The 18,359-nt window shown below is 37.3% G+C and overlaps 1 protein-coding gene across 3 annotated transcripts in view; it reads left to right on the top strand.

Annotated features, from left to right (window-relative positions):
* The window catches only part of inppl1b (inositol polyphosphate phosphatase-like 1b), a 28,602-nt gene extending 11,165 nt beyond the window's left edge, over positions 1-17,437 (top strand). For all 3 annotated transcript variants that reach the window (XM_053630858.1, XM_053630855.1, XM_053630857.1), the window contains exons 8-28: positions 220-309; positions 439-561; positions 3,820-3,934; positions 4,097-4,197; positions 4,613-4,715; positions 5,133-5,329; positions 5,513-5,630; positions 6,107-6,203; positions 6,461-6,599; positions 6,806-6,905; positions 7,762-7,850; positions 8,601-8,682; positions 9,628-9,714; positions 10,085-10,192; positions 10,316-10,404; positions 11,082-11,169; positions 11,422-11,577; positions 11,878-11,959; positions 12,102-12,894; positions 15,430-15,545; positions 17,272-17,437. In XM_053630858.1, coding sequence (XP_053486833.1) covers positions 220-309; positions 439-561; positions 3,820-3,934; positions 4,097-4,197; positions 4,613-4,715; positions 5,133-5,329; positions 5,513-5,630; positions 6,107-6,203; positions 6,461-6,599; positions 6,806-6,905; positions 7,762-7,850; positions 8,601-8,682; positions 9,628-9,714; positions 10,085-10,192; positions 10,316-10,404; positions 11,082-11,169; positions 11,422-11,577; positions 11,878-11,959; positions 12,102-12,894; positions 15,430-15,545; positions 17,272-17,365 — 2,967 coding nt within the window. In that variant the 3' untranslated portion in view covers positions 17,366-17,437. The remainder of the gene's footprint in view (positions 1-219; positions 310-438; positions 562-3,819; positions 3,935-4,096; positions 4,198-4,612; positions 4,716-5,132; positions 5,330-5,512; positions 5,631-6,106; positions 6,204-6,460; positions 6,600-6,805; positions 6,906-7,761; positions 7,851-8,600; positions 8,683-9,627; positions 9,715-10,084; positions 10,193-10,315; positions 10,405-11,081; positions 11,170-11,421; positions 11,578-11,877; positions 11,960-12,101; positions 12,895-15,429; positions 15,546-17,271) is intronic.
* The last annotated feature ends 922 nt before the right edge of the window (positions 17,438-18,359 follow it).

The following is an 18,359-nucleotide window of genomic DNA, read 5'->3' as shown; positions in this document are numbered from 1 at the left end:
TTTTCCTGACTGTCAGGATAACTCACAACTCGCAGCTCATGAACATTATATTACACACATTACATATTATATTGTTCTTACCTGGCTCAATAATCCCGATTTTTTTCCTCCAGTTTTGATATCAAATATCAAATATCCTACATACTGTAGCTTTAAAAAAAAGAAGACTTTGTTCTTCATCATGTCCAGTATTTATATACCCTGTTTTAAATTCTTTAGAATATGGGAACGTCTCCAGAGGAGAACCTCGATACTCTGCTCTACAAAATAACAACTCTATGCAACCTGCTATCTTCTCTGGAGACAAGGGTATTCAAAATCACTACAAATTCATCAGCCATGATTTGCACATGCTGCATTACTTATTCTTAATAAGAGGTGTTTATAACTTTATTTCCTTTGGTTTTTTCTATTTAAATGGTGCCATGGCTTTCACAGGTCCTCACAGCCCTCCAAGAGGCTGTGACAAATCACAACCTATCTGTGCAGCCAGCGTCTGTACCTGAGCCTGTATCGTCTGTAAAATCTCCTGCTAAGGTTGTACCTGTGCACAGCTTTCAGGTAAATCCTTGTTCCTCATTCACCAGCATAGCTGTGCAGGATATCCAGGGCATAGCCAGACCTTTTACAGTGGGCTGGCCAGGTTAGACATAATGGCTTTATTGGGGTGACAAGCTAGAGTGGGGAAAATACTAATCAGCATCTGTAGAATATGATAGTGTGGCTACCTATATCTGTATTTGGCCTGAGTAGGATCTCAGCTGGACATTAAAAGTTGCCTTGTAAGCTACAAAAAAGTTACAGCTAACGTTACATTAAGCACATAATATGCTAGCTTTACAAATTCAGTATTTGTAACTAATGGTAACTAATAATAACAAATAGAAAAATACCTACTGCTTTGTTGTTGTCAGGAATTGTTTCTGGGTTAACCAGCTAAACTTGCTGCACTCACTGACAATCCTCTCCTTTGGACAGGGATAATAATAATAAAAAAAGCCTTCAGATTTCCTGGAGATGTTGTGGGATGTTGTTTCCCAGAGATGTTTCTCATTTAGAAAGACCTTCATTGTAGTGGGTGTTCTGTTATTATTCAAAATAGTCTATTACAGTGAGATTCAGTTTCACATCATATGACACTGGTAACCACATTGGCTACAGCTACTACTACTGCTTCTACCACTACTACTACTACTGCTTCTACCATTACTACTGCTTCTGCTTCTACCACTACTACTACTACTACTACTACTACTACTGCTTCACCCATTACTACTGCTACTACTACTACTACTCCTACTGCTTCTACCATTACTACTGCTACTGCTTCTACCACCACCACTACTACTACTACTACTAATACTACTACCACTACTACTACTACTGCTTCTACCATTACTACTGCTACTGCTTCCACCACCACTACTACTACTACTACTACTACTACTACTACTGCTTCTACCATTACTACTGCTACTACTACTACTACTACTACTACTACTACTACTACTGCTTCTACCATTACTACTGCTACTACTACTACTACTACTACTACTACTACTACTACTGCTTCTACCATTACTACTACTACTGCTTCTACCACTACTACTACTGCTACTACTACTGCTTCTACCATTACTACTGCTACTACTACTACTACTACTACTACTACTACTGCTTCTACCATTACTACTGCTACTACTACTACTACTACTACTACTACTACTACTACTGCTTCTACCATTACTACTGCTACTACTACTACTACTACTACCACTACTACTGCTTCTACCATTACTACTACTACTGCTTCTACCACTACTACTACTGCTACTACTACTACTACTATTACTACTAGTACTGCCTCTACCATTACTACTACTACTACTACTACTACTACTACTACTACGGCTTCCACCATTACTACTACTACTACTACTACTACTACTGCTTCTACTACTACTACTACTACTACCACTACTACTGCTTCTACTACTACTACTACTACTACTGCTTCTACCACTACTACTACTACTACTACTACTACTACTACTGCTTCTACCACTACTACTACTACTACTACTACTACTACTACTACTACTGCTACTACTACCACTACTACTACTGCTACTACTACTACTACTATTACTACTAGTACTGCCTCTACCATTACTACTACTACTACTACTACTGCTTCCACCATTACTACTACTGCTACTACTACTATTACTGCTTCTATCACTACTACTACTACTACTACTACTACTACTACTACTACTACTACCACTACTACTAGTACTATTACTACTACTACTACTGCTTCTACCATTACTACTATCACTACTACTACTACTACTACTAATACTACTACTACTGCTACTACTAATAATAATTACTTACAGCATGAAACAATGCCACCTGTCTGCTACACCCATGAGTATATAGTATAAATGCGGATGTGTGTTTGTACATATTTAGGTGAAGGTGGTCAGGTATGGAAGGCAGATGCTACTACTGCTTCACCCATTACTACTGCTACTACTACTACTACTCCTACTGCTTCTACCATTACTACTGCTACTGCTTCTACCACCACCACCACTACTACTACTACTACTACTACTACCACTACTACTACTACTGCTTCTACCATTACTACTGCTACTGCTTCCACCACTACTACTACTACTACTACTACTACTACTACTGCTTCTACCATTACTACTGCTGCTACTACTACTACTACTACTACTACTACTACTGCTTCTACCATTACTACTGCTACTACTACTACTACTACTACCACTACTACTGCTTCTACCATTACTACTACTACTCCTTCTACCACTACTACTACTGCTACTACTACTACTACTATTACTACTAGTACTGCCTCTACCATTACTACTACTACTACTACTACTACTACTACTACTACTACGGCTTCCACCATTACTACTACTACTACTACTACTACTACTACTACTACTACTACTACTACTGCTTCTACTACTACTACTACTACCACTACTACTGCTTCTACTACTACTACTACTACTACTGCTTCTACCACTACTACTACTACTGCTTCTACCACTACTACTACTACTACTACTACTACTACTACTACTACTGCTACTACTACCACTACTACTACTGCTACTACTACTACTACTACTATTACTACTAGTACTGCCTCTACCATTACTACTACTACTACTACTACTACTACTACCACTACTACTGCTTCTACCATTACTACTACTACTGCTTCTACCACTACTACTACTGCTACTACTACTACTACTATTACTACTAGTACTGCCTCTACCATTACTACTACTACTACTACTACTACTACTACGGCTTCCACCATTACTACTACTACTACTACTACTACTACTACCACTACTACTGCTTCTACCATTACTACTACTACTGCTTCTACCACTACTACTACTGCTACTACTACTACTACTATTACTACTAGTACTGCCTCTACCATTACTACTACTACTACTACTACTACTACTACTACTACTACTACTACGGCTTCCACCATTACTACTACTGCTACTACTACTATTACTGCTTCTATCACTACTACTACTACTACTACTACTACTACCACTACTACTAGTACTATTACTACTACTACTACTGCTTCTACCATTACTACTATCACTACTACTACTACTACTAATACTACTACTACTGCTACTACTAATAATAATTACTTACAGCATGAAACAATGCCACCTGTCTGCTACACCCATGAGTATATAGTATAAATGCGGATGTGTGTTTGTACATATTTAGGTGAAGGTGGTCAGGTATGGAAGGCAGATGGTATCAGTGGATGTGGACAATGGTGTGCTGCTCTTTGACAGGAAGACCGGCTCATTTGGCATAGAGACAATCACACATGACAGGAGTAAGTTTGCCTGCATCACTGCAGAACTAATTAACTTTGACATAGTCCAGTCTCAAACCATACTATATTATACCACTATAATATATTACAAACAAAGTATACTATAATACAAAACAATAGTGTAAATCTACCGTTTTATTGTAATGTATGTTTGAATGTCAGTTGTGCAGCTGGTAAAGTTTCAGAGCAGCCCAGCTAAGCTGAGGATGGTAGTGGACAGTCATCACAAGCCTGCAAGAGAGATACTGTTTGAGAGCTTTAAGGTTAGTCAAAAAAATGGATTACGTTGGGAATAAAAAAACAACAGGGCATGTACTTATTGGAAAATGGTGTGACATGAACTTACTGGAAAGTTTTATTCCTCTTATGCCACAGAAATTTGTTTAATTAATTACAGAAAGACATGTGATACTGTTTATTAGTTTATAGTTGCATTAAATATTGTGCCACTAAAGAGTAAGTTAATAAAAAAAAAGTTAATAAAAGTTAATAAAACAAAAACACAAAACCAGAGCTTGTCATGGTGCAGAGAAACCAGCAAGCACATAGTCCTATAATAGTGCAGGAAATAGAGGAAAGAGAAAACAGACTTAACAATTGTATTTTAATATCTAAGTAAACAGAATCACAATTAATCTTTTTGAGCAAAATATTAACATGTGATCGTCCTATCTGCAGAAAAGAGAGGCTTTCTGCCAGCTTCTGCAGCTGATGAAGAAAACATACTCCCAACAGAATGAGCCTGATGCCATTTCGGTGTTTGTGGGCACATGGAACATGGGTAAAGCTGTGAATTTATTGTTTGAAATCATGTTATAAATAATATGATATTGTGCTTACAGATAAAATGTAGCTGTGTGGTTATCATTATGCATCATTATGCATCATGTTGTGTCTATATGGCAATTCTGGTTGGAGTTTGTTCATACCAAATTTATCCAAAATGAGAAGATGTTATGAATCCTGTCCTTGACCATAATGCTAACATTACCTTTTTTTTAAAAATTATAAATTGCACAAATTGTTCCAAATTTGTTGTGTGGCAGATATGTAAATGATGTTAAACCTTGTTACTTGTTCATTGTGCAGATTTAGAGATCAAGATAAGATCTTCATTCATGTAAAACAACTGTCAGAAAAATGTAACCACATAAAAATGACAACTAGTTTTTCTATTATTACTTGACCTTTTTTGTAGGTGGCTCTCACCCTCCCGCTACTCTACAGTCCTGGGCTACATGCTGTGGTTTGGGACTGACTCCTGATGACTCCACTGCTTGCCTGCCTCATGATATCTATGCATTTGGCACTCAGGACAACCCTCAAGGAGAAAAGGAGTGGACTGAACATATCAGAGCTACACTCAAAAATGCCACCCATATCGACTTCAAACAGGTTAGAGACAATTGCCAACATTGTAAAATCGATACGTTGACATTATTCATACATATGCTAATGCTCTGTTTTTTATAATACTACTACTACTACTACTACTACTAATAATAATAATAATAATAATAATGTAACTTGATTAACTTATTTTGCTTTGATCCTGTGCTGCATGTAAATGTCCTGTAGGTGGCACTGCAGTCTCTGTGGAACATCAGACTGGCTGTGTTTGTAAAACCAGAGCATGAGGGACGTATCAGCCAAGTAAACACAGCAAGTGTGAAGACAGGACTGGGCAATACACTTGGTACAAAACTTTCATAAAGTCTGGATCTCTCTCTCTCTCTCTCTCTCTCTCTCTCTCTCTCTCTCTCTTCATGGCCTACAGCCAAATATCTAAGTCAAAGAAAGAAGCAAATCATTAAACCCAGGTTAATATATGAAGACAACCCTCCAGAGAGCCAGAGTAGCTCAGATATCTCCGAGTTACTGTCACAAATGCCAATGATATCCACTTCGAATAGGTTACAAACATGTTAGCACTGTTCATTTAAAAACAATAGTTGACACAACCGTTATATCATTATTAATCTATGTATATCATGTCATCTGGGTATTTATGTCTGCTCTCAAACAAATAAAAAACATGAGAAAGTAGACCGATAAAACCGAAGTCTCTCTCTCTCTCTCTCTCTCTCTCTCTCTCTCTCTCTCTCTCTATATATTTATATATATATATATTTATGTATATGCAGTTGTTCATTTTTTTCTGAATGGTTGCAGGAAACAAAGGGGCCGTAGGGATCTCCTTCCTCTTTAATGGGACACCCATGGGCTTTGTGAACTGTCATTTGACCTCTGGCAGTGAGAAAGCACTTCGGTATGCACCCACAGCCACACACTCGATTAACACTATGACTCTGTTTAAACAGTTTTCAGGAGTTTTAACCAGCTTCCTTTGCTACTTATTTAACAATCACAAAGTCTAGTGATGACAGACTTCTGTGCTGCCTGACTGCATCATGTTTTCCATGTGGCAGAACAACCTTCTAGCCCTGCACATTGTATTCTAAATGCACTAACAGAATGTGGATCCATTTGAGATTGGCTTCTGATATTCTCTTCACTCCCTTCCAGGAGGAACCAGAATTTTCAAGACATCCTCAGACTGTTATCACTGGGGGAGCGGCAGCTTTCTGCCTTTGATGTCAGCTTGCGCTTTACTCATCTCTTCTGGTGTGGTGACCTGAACTACCGCCTGGACCTTGACGTTGAGGTCACCTAGGCCTTCTGTGGTCTTCTGTTTTTTCTCCTATTAGATTGTTGATGTCATTTCTGGGCTAAACATTCTTTTGGGTTATTTTTATGATTATCTGTTTTGGCCTAACAATTGCAATCTTTAAGTTTCTTCACTATGTTTCTTTACTATGTTTCAGAGATCAATTCCTCTCATGCCTGACTGATGGTTTGTCTCTTCTGCAGGACATTTTAAAGCATGTGTCAAAGCGGGAGTTTGATGAACTGATGTATGCAGACCAGCTGACCAGAGAGCGCCATAAAAGAAAAGCTTTCTTTAACTTTAGTATGAACTTCCTGTATTCAAGACACTGTTTCTGTTTGAGTATCAAGATCTGAATTTGCAACAACTTCAGAATGTCTTAGACCCATTTTAGCCAAATATTATGCAAAGGCAATAATACATCCATCATATCAAGCCACATATGACAAACAAAACTCCTCTTAATGCCTCACAACATAATGCACATTATCCATAATGACCGAGGGTATCATCTTTAACGCAATAGACTTTCCAGACTTACTTTTTACATTCTTTGCTCTTGTAACTACAGTACATTCCTTTTTATATTGGTAATGAATCTTTATCGGTCACATATACATTATAGGACAGTGATATACCCCAGCATGCCAGGAAGCATGCTAGGAAGCTGGGGTCAGAGTGTAGGGTCAGCCATGATACGGCGCCCCTGGAGCAGAGAGGGTTAAAGGCCTTGCTTAAGGGCCCAACAGTGGCAGCTTGGCAGTGCCGGGGCTTGAACCGCCGACCTTCCGATCAGTAACCCAGAGCCTTAACTGCTAAGCTAGTTATTTACAACATACTTTCAGTAAGATGAATAGCTGGAAAGCCTCCATCTTTATTAATGCATTAAAGGTATTAACATCATCATGCAAAATTATCATTTGTGGTGGAAAAGGAGACAAGACAGCAGGTTGGTTTGTTCATGCAATCAGATTTTTAAACCAGATATAATCTAGAAAAAAAAGACACATGCAATTATCAGGTGGAAACAACAGCACACTCAAATATACAATAATGTGTGCATGCTTTGTATTCATATAGTTTTATCAATAGTGCTGTTGATTGTTTTTGGGATTTGACATGACGACATTATATTTTCTTCCCCTTGCTCATTCTTAAGAGGAAGAAAAGATCACGTTTCCACCCACCTACCGGTATGAGCGGGGCTCCAGAGACTGCTACCTATGGCAGAAATACAAGACCAGTGGGGTAGAGCTCTCTTCATTACAGCTACCTTAAGTTTACTTAGTCTACTCATGTCTACTAATGCAGTTTGAACTACAGTTGCATTTCAGGATATATATTGCAACTAACTGTACAATGTTCAGATCTTGCAGAGCTTGTTAAGATATTGTTAATGTTAATATATATGGATATATACTGTGTTATAACATATATGGTTATATATGGTATGTTAACATATTTTATAGAAACTTTCCAACCCAAATGGAATATTATGAACTTTAGATATGACATAATTTTAAACGGGATAGAATGTTACAGATAGTTCAGCTTACTAACAACTTCTTTTCCCCGCCACATGTTTTTCTATTTTAACCTTTACTGACTGTGGTCATGTGGAACTGTCTCCCCCATAAGCCATCTACACAATCTACACTGCAGCCAGACATTAGCCAACATCCTGTATAATTGTTACATCAATGTGCCTTCACTACCATGAAACATTGGCAAATATTGAAATATTTGACACTATTTTTTATTGTTCTAAGAGAGGCCCATGGTCATGTTAGTTCAGATGTGAGTGCTAAAATTGGGTTGAGTAATGTGTTAAATGATAGCATCAGGTGCTGTACTCTATTTGATGTTAATAACAGATGAATTGTCATAATATAAAGGAAATTTAATCTAGTACAACTTGTTAGAGTCTAATCCATACAAGTATAGATGCACACACACACACACACATACATAATTAATTCAAGTTCTGTCTGTCTTCAGGTGCGAGTGAATGGGCCTTCATGGTGTGATCGTGTCCTATGGAAATCCTATCCAGAGACTTACAACACCTGTACTTCATATGGTGTGTTAAGATACTCTAGATTCACATAATAATAATAATAATAATAATAATAATAATAATAATAATAGATACACATACTATCACAATTCTAAAGATTCTTGTCAAGTTGTGTTACAATTTTATTGTTATAGTTTATTAAGCTTTAGATTTCACAGGCAAATGTACAAACCATCATTTCTCTTTTTTGTGGTATTTTCTAAATTATACAATCTGTAAACTTCTGTATAAGAGTAATTCTCCCAAAACAAACTTCAACTTAAATAACAAATATTTTTAAGATAAAAGACCAACTCATTTTGTTAATATGGATTGTTAATATCGAAAAAGTATAAGTATGATGTTCACAATACCTTAAACTAACACTGACATGAGTTTTTTTTGCAGTTGCTTGACTTTTTTTTTTTGTTTGAATGTCTCTGACATCACTAACATCTAGCTGAAGCTGCCAGAATCGAAAAGATATCACAAATAGTCATGTAATGATGTAATGGATGTGTAATGACTTCTGTATACGTGACAGTTTTCACTTACATGAGAAACAAGGTCAAACACTAAACTGGTTTCAGGAACCTTTTTCAATGATAAGCACAAGGACTAAAAAGGTTTTCTTGAAATATGTCTGCAGACACCACAACACTGGTCTGTGGTCCACCAACAGAGTCATATCCTGTCTGACTTGCAATTTTAAAAGCAAACAAGTCCATATCATTTGGCCACATCAGCAAAATCAGTTAACAATAACAATACAATAAATTGCTTGGAGTTTATGGTCTAGACTTCAGCTACAGCTGTATGAAACAAGACACATATAGCATGCAGGAATGGCATTAAATCAGTAATGTTTTGTTAGTGTGTAAACATGTTGAACACACTGCCAGATTCATAAATGTGTCAGTCATGACATTTTTCATTGTGGATTTGTTCAAGTTTAGTCATTTCCTTCAGGTTGTACCGATGACATCTTTACCAGTGATCACTCGCCTGTTTTTGCTACATTTCAAGTCAGTGTGGCTACACAGTTCCCTAAACCAGGTCTGTAAATGGTGTGAAATTGCTGCTTTCTCTTTCATCTTGTTGGTTGCACTGGCTCATGATGTTAATAAGAGGTTGCTAAACATTCATTTATCTGACTGACATACATTTCTTTTTTTAAATCAATTCATAATTGATTCAAAATTGATACTAAAAATGAACACTAGATTTGAGTCCAAAGATCTGTACAAGTTCACCAAAGACACTACAAAGAAATATATATAAAAAAATTCTTTTTTTTTTAGACATTGGTCACATTAATCTTTACAGCATATAATGGTTCTGAAAAAGAAACTTTCTTAACATGCCATGATTGATTTTTAATACTCTCTTGTGGATCAAATATATATTTTATTTGCTTTGGAGTTAGACTCATGTTCGGACCGGTCCTGGATTGAACTAGGAACAGTTGAGGCTATAGTGAAGACTGCCAGCAAGGCCAAGTTCTTCATCGAGTTTCACTCCCGATGTCTTGAAGGTGCTTTTTCTTCACCAGTTTCAACAAAAATCTGCTTGTCTTGCTGCCTTCTACCAAATTATTCATGGTTCATAACATACATATAGGAGTTCCATGTTTTCTTTTTGTCCTCTTCCCATATAGAGACACGCCGTTCAGCAGAGAATGACTCACAGAGCTGTGAAGTGCCGGGGTTCCTTAAAATGAGCTGGTCTTCCAAACAGCTTCCCAAGGTTCCAAGATACACCAGAGATCTGTTTAAATACGAATAATTAAAGAACATGTAGTGTCTGAAGAATGATGAAGTACATTGGCTACATAATTCACAGACTTGGAAATATAGAGATATACATATAGTAAATATTGTATACAGTGGGGGAAATAAGTATTGGACGCGTCAACATTTATTTCAGTAAATATATTTCCAATGAGGTCATTCGCATGAAATTTTCACCAGACATCAGTGTTAACTCAAGAAATCTGGAAATATAAAGAATTCACAGCATTAAAGTCCATAAATAAAGTTATGTGTAATAAAGTGTAATGACACAAAAATTATTGAACATGCTAACTGAAATGTATTTAATACTTAGTGGAGAAGCCTTTGTTTGTAACGACAGCTTCAAGATGCTTCCTGTATGAAGAAATTAATCGGCCGCAGTATTCAGGTGTGAGAGTTTCCTTTGCTGTATGCTTTGGATGGTTGTCCTGCTGGAATTTTCTGGTGAAAATTTCATGTGAATAGCCTCATTGGAAATATATTTACTGAAAGAAATGGTGACGCATCCAATACTTATTTCCCCCTCTGTAGGTATATATCTATGATCAATAGTCCTAAACATATTCTAGGTCTGTATTATTGATGAAGAAAAAAACAGCAATCTACTGAACCAGGATTGTCTCTCTCCAGCTTCAGCCTCTTGTCTCAGATATGGAGCATATTCGGGACCAACATTTGCTGCTCTCTGTGAAGTCATGTGATGGCTTCGAGTCATATGGTATGCTGTAAACTCTTCACAGCAAACTCCCCAGTGTTGAATTAACACCTAGAGTGTTGAATTAACTCTTTCAGTGTTCATGTCCAACTGGACACAAATAAACACTATAGGTGTTAATTCATCACTGTGGCTTTTACTATGTTTGTTTTCTCATTTACAATGACCTTCACTGAAAACGAAGATGTGTGATAATGAAAGCATAATTAATGAATGCATGTGATAATGAATGGCATGTGGCACGTGTTATTTCAGGTGAATGCTGTGTGGCTCTGCATTCTATAGTGGCCAATAACTCAGAGTCATTTGAAACATGCCTGACCCACAGGGGTGAAGAGATGGGTTCCATCCGAGGCCAAATCAAGGTCTATATACCACTGAACAAGATCCGGTCACGGGAGAGGAGCTATGGTGAGTCTCACCTCTCCATTCATTTTTTTCAGCTCTGTATAGCTTCCTAATATTTGACCTAGTCATGCTGTGTCCTCTGTGGCTCTTCTGCTTTTGGTTCCTCTGTTGGTCTTGCTCTTTCTTTTTCATCTGTTATGACTTCCTCTTTTGGCTTCCTGATGACAGAACCTGCCCAGATGCATCCTGGGGCCTTATGAAGCTGAGTGGGACTGTGCCATTTTTAGGTTTTCCCCTCAAAGAATTATATATATATTTATAAATCTCTCTGGCATGAAATCTGTGTTTCTTTGCCCACTACAGAATGGATCTGTATTGAGAAAGATGAGAAGGGATTAGTTAGGAACCCCTGGTCTCCCCCACCCATCCGGGCATCCCATAATCCGTGAGTAACATATGCTTTCTTCTTTGCTGTTAATAGGAAGTGAAACTGTTTACCATAAGCATTTTTCTATGACTTGGATTGGATATTCTGAGAGTTGATAATTCACTCAGATTTCAGTTCATTTTATTTGGATCTCTTCCAGTGTATCATCATCCTCCCGCACAGTAGCTCCTTGTAGCTACACAAACCCAGCCTACTTCATTTTTGAGGGCATTCCTGTGTTGCGCCAGGTAGAAGAAGACCCCTCACCCAAAGAACCCAATGTAGTGTGGGCCAAGGACTCCGTGATTCAACTTCCTAAAGTAACAGGGGGGCAAAGCCATGAGTGCAGAGCTGCCCGCAGGTCTGACTTCACAGAAATTGAAATCCCTGGCTCCTTGCCACCTTACACGCCTCCTTGTGACCGCCCAACTCATGTTACCCCGCATCCAGTTTCCTCATACCAACTTTTCCCTGGACCAGACGTATCAAATCCTTCACAAAACCACAAAAACAAGACCTCAAGTGCTTCATTTCAGTCAGAAATTCAAAGGCCTAACATAACTCAGGAATCAGTATTACCTAACAAAAAAGTAGGGAATGCCAGTATGAACAGTTCAGTCTTCACACAGGATGTGCATGGGACAGTTAAGAAGGACTATTCCAGGTTTCACCAGGAGCGGCCAATACCAGTGCGTAATGGACCAAAGCTATACCCTTACATGTCCACCAGAGTTCCCCTCTCCAAAGCATCAGCTCCCTGGATGGTGGATCAGACACCTGCAGCTTCAGGAGATAACTCACTCACTGCTCTACAGATTGCCAAATCTTTGAGTGAGGTGGACTTCCTGCCAGCATGCAAGAAGTACCCCTCAAACCAAAGGTCTGCTCTACCAAGGCATCATGGGTATGACTATACCTTAAACCCTGAGCCTGTTTACGGTTGGGAAAAAGAGGTGAGTTAGAGGAAACCAACAATTATTATGTATAATAACCACTTTTTAAAAAAATACAGACGATATGTTACAGATACTTATTGCAAAGTGTTCTAAGAGCATTAAATTGCACTCAGTGGATAGAGAACAAAGTGCAACAACAGGCAGCCAAAATCTAGTGTCAGAGTCAACCTTTGTTGATTTCGATTCGAGACCAAGTCCTTAACCAACCGAGTCTGAGTTCAAAAGGGTCAGAGTTGGACTCAAGTCAGAGTCCTTAATAGCCGAGTCCTACTTGAGTCTGGCCGAATCCAAAGAGTAATTCAATTGAAAAAAGATTTGAAATTGCAATTGTAAACGCAACACAGCTGTTAAATTTATATTTTCACCTTCACAAACCAATGGCAACATAAATGTAACAAAAAATATCACTATTACATCTTGCATTGCCATTTAATATTTTTACTTAATGTCATCAGCACCTCAGCTAGTTTCATATCAAAAAGTGGTTTCAAGAAAACAAAAAGGAATATAGAGGTATATGTAGAACTTTTATTATATTACAAGTGTTTGAAAATACAAATGAACCTGTTTTGTTATTGTATCACACTATATTGTTTCCTCATGTTCGAGTAGACATTTCAATTATTTGATGCGTCTCCCCCACAGATATATGTAGGCTGAGAGAGAGAGTACAGAGTAGAGTTACATCAGCATGTCATAACAACAAGCTTCATGCTTTATTACTGCTTTTAATCTGTCTATGAATGACAACAAACTGATTTCTGAACACAGCTCTGTTCGTGTAACCTTTTTTCATTTTAATTCCTAATATGAAAAAAATCAATATACACAGGGTTTATGATATTTACTACATTAAGAAGTACATTTCACAATTTATGTGAAATTCAAGACTGGAAATCACCAAATGCTAATGTTTAGGGGTGGGCGATACGACTACAATCTTATTTCACGATAACGATACGTTTTCTCAGGTAGGTCTACCAATTCAAGTAAGAAATACTACGGAAATTGAATAAAGCAATTAAATGTAAAATAAAATAGACTCCACTGTATGACATAAAAATTTACTGAATAATATTATAAATTTATAAATTTCCTGAAGTTATTCAGTCAAAGGAGTGAGTGATTTTCTCTTTGTCTTTTGTTGTTTGATGAACATTAATGACAGAGACAGCAGCAGGTATATTAGACTGCTGTCACTTTAAGACCTAATGCACAGATCCAATATACTGTATTGACACAACTCAGATTTTCCCCCAACTGTTTACTTTCACTTAAGTCATAACCGACTGTGTTTGCATGAATACTCGGCCAGGGTACCTGCATTATGACATGATGTGTGTGTATTTATTTGACCGTCTGAGCGCAATAAGCTGCTAAAGAGAACCCAGTTCGGTACTCTCATGATGAGGTGGCTTTCTGTGCGCGCGTTTCAAATGTGTGCATGTAGAAAGGCCCCTGGTCAGGCAGGGAGACATTCTTAATTTCTTGTTATCATGATTTTATGTTGTTATTTATGTTGTTATTTAGTTGTTATTTATTTTTACACATGACGCAGACTTGACAGTACTCGGAAAAATTTCCAAGTCCAAAATATCCGAGTCCGTGTAAAGTTCAAGTACAAATTGGAGTACAAAAGTATTCGAGTCCTGCTCGAGTCCGAGTCCGGGATCGAGTACCCCAACTCTACCAAAAACACAGATTACTATGGAAGTAAAGGGGTAAATAAGATGAATATAGTAAATATGAGATAAACAAAGGTAACCGGATAAAATAAACATGAAACAGGCTCTCACAGGGGTGGGCAATATAACAAAAATATTTGGGGGTTTCCTTTGTGTACTCCGGTTTCCTTCCCCAGTCCAAAGTCATACGTTGTAGGCTGACTGGCATTTCCAAATTGTCCGTAGTGTGTGAACGTGTGTGCGATTGTGCTCTGCAATGGGTTGGCACACCATCCAGGGTGTCCCCTACCTTGTGCCCCGAGCTCCCTGGGATACGCTCCAGGCTGTATAGGATAAGTGATAGATTATTATTAATACTTTTTACTAAGTCAAAAATGTCACATTTTTATTTGTTACATTCAACATTTACCCCCTACAAACTCCATTAAATGCACCAGGTGGCATCACAATTGAGGGAGAAGTTGATCTTAATGGAACAGAAATCTTTATGTAATCTCTGTGCTGAATATGAGAGCAAGTGATTTCACACCTTACTGTGGTACATTTTAATATTAAACTATTAAACACCCAGACTAATGAGGTTGTAATTGAAATCAGCTGGTTTATATAGAATGTTGGATACAATACATTGATATGCATTGTGCTTGGATTCATATTCACAGCTTGCTACACAAATGACAGCATGGTGAAAGAGTTGGCACGCTTAGGGCACTCTAACAAAAAGAAAAGAGTAGGGTTTTTGGGGCCCAAAATTCCTACCAGCGTCTCTGGTGTGGTGTACCTAAGTTATACCATAGTCTGTATTGGTGTGGACAGGTGATAATGTGGTGTGTTTTGCTGTGTTTAGGTGTCGGTCCTGCATGGAGCTCCAGAGACAGTACGGGAGCTGCTCAGTAGTCTGGGGCTGCAGCGCTATACATTGGGACTCAGTCTCAATGGCTGGAATGACCTTGATTACTTCAGGTGAGATGACTGCACTGAAAAGAATGTTTGGACAAAATTAACATTTGCACATGCCTAACCATGTGGTTTATTTTCATGTAAAAAAAAAAAAAAAGCTCCTTATAACATCATTAAAGCTACAAGGTATATACAGTGAGGGAAATAAGTATTGAACACGTCAACAATTTTTTCAGTAAATATATTTCCTATGAGGTTATTCACATGAAATTGTCACCAGACATCAGTATTAACTCAAGAAATCCGGAAATATAAAGAATTCACAAAATGAAAGTCCATAAACAAAGTTATGTGTAATAAAGTGGAATGACACAGGAAAAAAGTATTGAACACGCTAAGAAAAAGCAGTTCTCCAAGGCAAGGTAAGGCAAGGGACCAGCTGAAATCTTTAAGTAGTTATACCTCCTACCTGTGCAAATTAATATCAGCTAGGTTAGTAAATTGATGGTCTGTAAAAACGCTTTTTGTTACCAAGGTTACTCACACCTGAGTACTGCGGCCGATTAATTTTTAAATTTCTTCATACAGGAAGCGTCTTGAAGCTGTCATTACAAACAAAGGCTTCTCCACTAAGTATTAAGTAAATTTCAGTTAGCGTGTTCAATACTTTTTTCCTGTGTCATTCCACTTTATTACACATAACTTCATTTATGGACTTTAATGTTTGGATTTCTTTATATGTGTGGATTTCTTGAGTTAATACTGATGTCTGGTGAAAATTTCATGTTAATAACTTTAATATATTGGAAATATATTTACTGAAAAAAATGTTGACACGTTCAATACTTATTTCCCCCACTGTACAAGATTTTTGAAAAATGCTATCTGCGGAAGAACACTTAATAACATTGGCTGTCCTGCTGTGAGAGGCAAGTAATGCACAGTCAATGAGAAGTCAGGGCTGAATTCAGCGTTCACACATTAAATAGGATGCCAAAAATATTATAGACACTATTATTGGATTGACAAACATTACTTATTAGTATGTATTTTTATGGGATATGACTCAACCCAAAAGCTATCATACCTGCAGCTGTTATCAAGGTCTCAAATGTTAGAGAAATGTTATGAGATTAAACACTTTATTATGCACATCAATGAGTTTACAAGTGCATCTTTGAGGCTGATTATTACAAAGTATTTGGCTCATTAACAGCTGAAAGAAATGTCTGTTTTTTAGGGCGGCGGCAGTGGGGGGTGGGGGGGTTATGGCATGTGATGTATCCATGTCCCGACCTGAAAAAATGACAAAAAAATATTTATTTAATGAATAACTTCCTCAATAAATATAGTAATAAGCATACTTTTTAAAAATCTGTTTATTTTGTTTTATTCATGCCTGTATTTATGTATTTCTGTGTATATGTATTCCTCAATTTCTTTCTTTCTTTCTTACTCATTTATTTATTCATTTATCTCAGCTGTGATAACGATGGACCATAAATAATATGTCACAGTCACACCATTGGTTGACCAATTGTTTTATACATTTAAACAAATTAGACAAATTAATTAAAATGAATATTAACATGAATTATTGCATTCCCCCCCAATTTTACCAGCTCTAGGGCATCATATAGTGAATGTCTTTGCTGGTCTGTATACATGTAGGAGCCTGTTTTCTGGATATGGTTTAATTGTTCATTCTGGATTTTAAAAAATCTATTTAGGGTTAAGCATAATTTGATACCAGTTGTGCTGAGGTGTGTGCTCTTTCTCCTATCTACAGTGGAATTACTGAAGAGGATCTGCGGGCGTCTGGCGTAATAAACCCATCTCATCGTAGGAGAATCCTGGAGAATTTGCCCAAGATTTGGGACTGAATACTTGGACATGGATAACTGTTAGTGTTTTACAAAACAAAGCAAAAAAAAAAAAGAAAAACAAGGAATGCGTGCAACCCTTAACTTGTGTCTTTGCCTTAAAGTCCATTTAGTAATGATGTACATTTGCTTTGTTTGTGTAAGAGTTCACTGACGTTTCAGCCACCACCCAAGTCTTACATTGCGTACCCTGCCATTCCAGCTCTCTTATTTACGTTGTGTAAAGCAGTTACATAAATTATATCTGTTTGCAGAGAGACCTCATCAAGAGGAGTTGATCATTTGATCACGATTCAGTGTTTGTGTCAATAAAAGAGTGTGAATGTGGTCCAACCTGTGACCCTGGTACTGCTAACCTTAACACGGCAGCTAGATAGACTGTAATTGCTAATTAAACACAGTTATACCCTATGAAAATAAGCTTGCACCCAAGCTATTAAAATATTATTGCACTCCCTGTAAGTAAGCATTGTACATTCCAAAAAGTAAAGGGTGTATCTGAAATATGACGTGTCAGAAGATTTTCAAACCAGATTGTAATGCGTCACCCTGTTTGCTTTGACTTCATATAAAACTATAAAACTATGCAGACATGCAAACTGCATTGTTCTCATTTTTTATGACATGGTATTTTTTTCTGGATCATAAGGAATGATGGTTCTCCTCCCTGATCTGTCAAAACCTCCCAACCCCACTTGTCCAGTTTGTTTACTCGTTTCAATTAAGTAGTATTTTATAATATTAAGTAATATGTGATTTTTATCATCCGCCTACACATTTTAAGACAATGTTTAAATTTGCTAAACTAGTGATTTATCTACTCGGGGAATTTAACCGCTTAAGCTACCTAAACATTTTATTACTCTTCTTCACAAATAAGACCTGGCAAATCTTCTTTGTTTCCTTTCTTCTTAATGCTTTTTTTAAACTTACATTTATTTTTCAATTACACTGTCCACAATGTTACACAATGTAGGGCTTAGCAAAAATACAA

Source organism: Ictalurus furcatus, chromosome 8, assembly GCF_023375685.1.
Source record: "Ictalurus furcatus strain D&B chromosome 8, Billie_1.0, whole genome shotgun sequence".
NCBI lineage: Eukaryota > Metazoa > Chordata > Actinopteri > Siluriformes > Ictaluridae > Ictalurus > Ictalurus furcatus.
The sequence above is the reverse complement of the archived record's forward strand: the minus strand, read 5'-3'. Positions and strand labels throughout refer to the sequence as shown.